Below are 5,453 nucleotides of genomic sequence, written 5' to 3'. Positions count from 1 at the left end.
CCCCAATCTTTTCACTAGCCTGGGTAATATCATTGAAGTCTCCAAACAAAACAATGCTCTCCCCCAATTCACTTTTAATGTCTTGCACCATCTGCCAAGTTTTCCATTTTTGATGTTCTTCCGCAAAACCGTAAATTCCAACAAACTCCCACATCTCCTCATCGTTTTCCAGCTGACAAACTCCCCCTATATGGTTTTGAGAATGTGACTTAATTTGAATATTCAAATCCTCTGTCCACAGCAAACTCAAGCCTCCAGCTCTCCCCCGTCCAGCACCTTTACAATCCACAATATACCCATACTGAAAACCGGCAGCCATACGAATACGATCCATTTCTTCAAAAAACAGTCTGGTTTCCATAAGGAAGACCAGTTGGGGTTTCTCCAACCGAATGAGCCTTTTGAAGGCTCGAACTGCACGAGGGTGCCCCAAACCCCTGCAGTTCCAGCTTAACGTTTTCATTGGTGTAGGCGGTGTTGGGTTTCCAACACCACCTCTGGTACTGTTTGCTTGATTCCTTCTTCCTTCGACTCCTGTTTCCTCTTCTTATCTCCACTACCACAAGCGTCAATTGTGCCTTCAGTTATCATTACCTCTACCAGTTGTCTTTTGCTAGTCTCCAGAATTTTGGATTTGTTTTGAGGACTAGTTCCTTTCCTTGAAGGTTTCTTTCTGACCCACTTCCTTTTTTGCACAGAAGAGCCTTTGGATTGATTGCCTTCCCCTACTCCTTCAATAGATAAGTCCACAGCCCCAAACGATTCCACCGCTTTATCAATCTCGACCGCCTTTTGTTTTGATGCCATTGCGCTCCCAGTTCCATCCTCTCTTTCTGCCCCAACCTCCTTGGCACCTTGATTTTGTTGTACTTCTGCTTCCTCTATCTGCTCCTTCGATTTAGCTTCACACCTGCTATGTCCTGATGAAGCTTGGAACAAACTTCTAGTACATGTACCTGAGCTTGAATCTCTCTTTTTCTGATCTTCACTTGCTTTTGGTAGGGGAGATGCTCGAAGCCACTGTCCATACGATAGATCCTGTTCTTCAAGTTCCTCAAAACCTTCTTCAGAGAGATCCTCAACTGTCTCACAATCTTTCATTTGATGCCCTAGTCTGCCACAGACATAGCAAAACAAAGGTAGTCTTTCATACTTAAAATGGACTCTTAGGTTCTTCTCCTTGACTTTCACCATCGTTCCTCTTTTTAATGGCGCTCGTAGATCCAGCTTTACCTTAATACGTAAAAACCTGCCATTTCTACAGACTTCTCTATTATCCATCTCTTCAAAGTTTCCCAAAACGCTCCCTATCTTCTTTGCCATAGAGTCCGATCTTAGGTTTAAGGGGAGTTCGTAAATCCTCACCCAGAAGGAAGCGAAGTGCATATTCTGATCCGACGGTTGTTCGTCTCCGGAGATGCGATTTAGAACCAGTAGAGATCTGTCGAAACTCCAGGGCCCATTTCTGAGAATGTACTCCATATCCCTTTTTGTAGCAAACTTGAACAAGAATAGGTTTTTCCCCAAATCTTGAGTCTCCACCTAATTCTTGAGTTTCCACGCATTTATCATCGTACTCTTGAAAGCTCTGGCGTTGAAACTACTTTCAGTCCATAATTTAGCAACTAAAGTTCTCTGAAAGGATTCCTCTTCGCAAATCTCTTCTTCCTCCACAACCACTCCTTCTTCCTCTTCTTTTGATAGCGGGATGCTCCTCCACTTGTCCATCGGTAACCACTAACTCAGTCACAAAGGATTTTGACTTAGATCTCAAAGAAAAAGAAACACGAACCACACTAGGTGGAAGAGAGCCAGAAAAACTGGGGAAGGTGAACAGACTAGCTGATGAAAATAGATGCTGCCACTAAACCCTAAATTGAGAAAAGGGGGAAGAAAGCACGATAAGTTTCGTAGAGAGAGAAGAGCTGCCTTCTCTCTAGAAAACACGTGAGAAGGGTGTTTGCTACAAAAGTTCACTCTACATTTGACTTAACTTTCTTAAATTTATTTTAATATCACACTATAGTCATCATTATTGATATTTAAAAATCATAAAATAAGAAGAATAGATTAATTTTTATATAAAAAAAGAGATTCTCAATATTTTATTTGTGGCATAAATTTATAAATGTATATATTAATGTCAATTATTTGGATATAATAAATATTAAATTTAAAATTTGTTTTGATGATTCTATTATTTAATGTTAATTCACCAAATTTAATAATTTAATCACAATATTTGGTTTAACTATATTTAGATTTTGAGAGATAAGTCAAACACATATTTATGTTTATTAAAAATTTACTGTATTCTTTGGAGGGATCTAAAAATATATATTTGATATTAATTTACACTATCACGATTCACGATCAATAATTAAAAATCATAAAATAAGAATAAATTAATTTTTAAGAAAAATATGAACCCTTTATTTGTGACATAAAGGTTCATTATCCAAGAATTTATCGCAAGTTTATATTATAATAATCTTTCAAAATTAATTGAAAAAAACTCAATTCCTCTTCGGCATCAGAAAAAAATTAGTTTATTGTGAGTGTGTTTTTTATTATATTTCTTTAAATATTTATGTGGATATTTATAGAAATAATTAGTATGATATAAATTTCTAATAAAAAATATCTTAACAAAAAGAATAGGAGGAAGTTATTGAGCTGTGATTTTCGGTTAATTATTTGTGTCTTTATTTATAGAAATAATTAATATTATATCTGTTTATATTTTATAATTAAACATTATTAAATTATTAAATTCTGAGAGAAAGAGATGAGTAATATTTTTGGTATATAAATCATTATAGTAGTATTTTTTTTAAAGATCGATTAATTTGTTTTATTGTAAAACAAATCTTTTGTGAAATTTTACAATTTCAAATAAAAGATTATATCAGTTAATACATGTTTCAAATCTATTTTGTGTTATTATTTAAAATATATTTATTTATTTATTTGTTTAGAAATCAACATATAAATAGCTTATTTAAGTTTATCTTTAGTTTGTAATTCTCTTATAACTCTATTCATCTCTCTAACAAGTATCAATTCAACTATTCCATATTCGTGAAAAGTTTTTAACAAAAAAGTTCTACTGAAATGTTGAATTTCAAAAGAGGAATTCTTTACCCATCTCCTTACTTTCTTGGTCACCCCTGATGAAATCTCCAAAATACTCCCCGGTTTCGAAAATGCATTTCTGAAACCACCTTTTTTTTCAAAAAAAAGGTGGTTTCGGAAATGTATTTTCGAAAACGTGTTTTTTATGAAAAAAACTGATTTCGGAAATGTACATCCGAAATAATGTTTTTTTCCAGAAAATGGGTGAATTCGGAAGTGCATCTCTGAATTCACCCCCCTTGGAAGAATTCGGAAATGTACTTCCGAAATAAGGTCTGGACAGAAGAAAAATAACAAACAACAACGATTCGATTTATTTAACGGTTGAAGATTACATCGATTACGTTACATAAGATTAAAGTTAAGTGTGCTTGGCTTGGAGTAGTATTGGGATGGGTGACCTTCTGGGAAGTTTCCAAGAAAGCGTGCGAGTGAGGTCAAAGCATGCTGAAAAGACCCGTGTTGGTTTGTGGGGTTAGTCGATCATCCCGAAAGCAGTCTGGGGCGTTACACCCTCCATGCGGCCATAATCCTATCCACCACAACACCGGCTTTGATAACTTTACTGTTTTCATCCGGCCTATCTTTTGTCCCAACCGTGGGTTTGAGCTTACTTCTCACGTTGCAAGTTATGTGATACCGGCAAAGTAATACGGTCGATATCGGGAAGACGGTATCGACCGCATTCATCAAAGCTTGGTCGCGGTCGGTAACAATGACATTTGGCATAACCTTTTGATCAACCAACAAAGACTTGCATATTCCCAAAGCCCATGTAAAGTTATCTTTTTTTTCACACTCCAAAAAAGCAAACCCGACCGAATATGTCTTGTCCGTCGAGGTCACATCGACAATCTCTAGAAGAGGAAGCCTATACTTGTTGGTCTTGTACGTCGAATCCATCACAAGAACTGTTGGAAATATGTTGAACAATTTGATACTTTCGGGATGAGTCCAAAAATGTCACGTACCGTAACTTTGTCCTGGGACGTACGGAAGCTTGACACGTATTGGTTATCGCCTAATAGTTTAAAAAGTTGTTGCATTCCCGACCGAGGGCCCATTTTCAAGACTTTAAGATTGTGTCGTTCATTGTAAACTTGCTTGATATTTGAAACACTATCCGATTTTTTTTGCTTCAAATCGGCAAGTATGTTTCTCGGCGCCACTTTGATTATTGATAAATCCGGAATAACATTCTTCTCTTCGCGGGACAACCGACACGCCATTGGATGTCTGTGTAACTTGGCATCCAAGGCATGATTATGAATTCCACAAATTACGGTTAAACGCCACAAATCATCAACCCTCCGAGTCGCGCGCAACTTAAACGGACACCCACACTTTCTCGATCCCGTGTCTTCGTGTTTTAACTAGGGGTGCTCGCGGTGCGGTTTGGGCGGTTTTGACGAAAAAAATCATCCGAACCGCAAGAGAAAAAATATTGTGGTTTGGTTTGGTTCGGTTGGCTTTTAAAAAAAATCCGAACCAAACCAAACCAAACTAATGCGGTTTGGTTCGGTTCGGTTGGTTCGGTTTTTTACAAATATTTTATTGAGCCATACATACACATATAGATGATAACATAATTTTGTATTTATACATTCATACACTATCAAATAACAACAAAACTCGTCATATTTTGACAACAATTTTTCATTTAATATGTAAAAATTAAATTAGACAAAAGTGGAATATTAAACATAAAATAATAGCATAAAATAATATAAAAATTATTATAACGAAACAAAAAAAATAGAAGAGACGAAAGATTAGTGAAAGTGAAAAAGAAAAAAATGTTGAGAGATTAGAGAAGAAGATATGCGATAAAAACGAAACTGAAATACAGAACATTTACATAAAAATGAGAAGGTGAAAAAGAAAGAATATAAGAGAGTAGAGATTATAGAAGAAGAGGGAAGATGTATGTGGCAAAGAAGGTGCGATAATGTTATTAGAGATTTTAGAAGATCGAGACTGAAATTATATGTGTAAGGATGAGAAAATTGTTTGTAATCATAATGCTAATGTATAATAAGTTTAAGTTTGGATTGGATGTGAGTTAGTAAAATTTAGGTTGTAACATAGTGCGGTTTGATTCGGTTTGGTTCGGTTTACAAAATACAAACCGCAAACCGAACCGAACCGTGCGGTTTTGTAAAAACTGACCCAAACTAATCCGAACCAAATGCGGTTTTTTGCGGTTTCGGTTTGGTTTGGTTTGGTTTGCGGTTTTCTATTGGGTTGGTTTGGTTTTGATCACCCCTAGTTTTAACACCCGGTTTGTTTGTACATAACTCCCACCCCGCTCGCAATTC

General features: G+C 36.1%; 1 protein-coding gene across 1 annotated transcript; it reads right to left on the bottom strand.

Moving 5' to 3' along the window:
* Positions 1-459: 459 nt before the first annotated feature.
* On the bottom strand, positions 460-1,482 carry LOC131645226 (uncharacterized). Its single transcript, XM_058915902.1, has one exon. The coding sequence runs from the start codon at positions 1,480-1,482 to the stop codon at positions 460-462; it is 1,023 nt and encodes a 340-aa protein (XP_058771885.1).
* Between the last annotated feature and the right edge of the window lie 3,971 nt (positions 1,483-5,453).

The sequence above is a fragment of the Vicia villosa genome, linkage group LG1 (assembly GCF_029867415.1).
Source record: "Vicia villosa cultivar HV-30 ecotype Madison, WI linkage group LG1, Vvil1.0, whole genome shotgun sequence".
NCBI lineage: Eukaryota > Viridiplantae > Streptophyta > Magnoliopsida > Fabales > Fabaceae > Vicia > Vicia villosa.
Note: the sequence above shows the minus strand (reverse complement) of the source record. Positions and strands in the feature narration are given on the sequence as shown.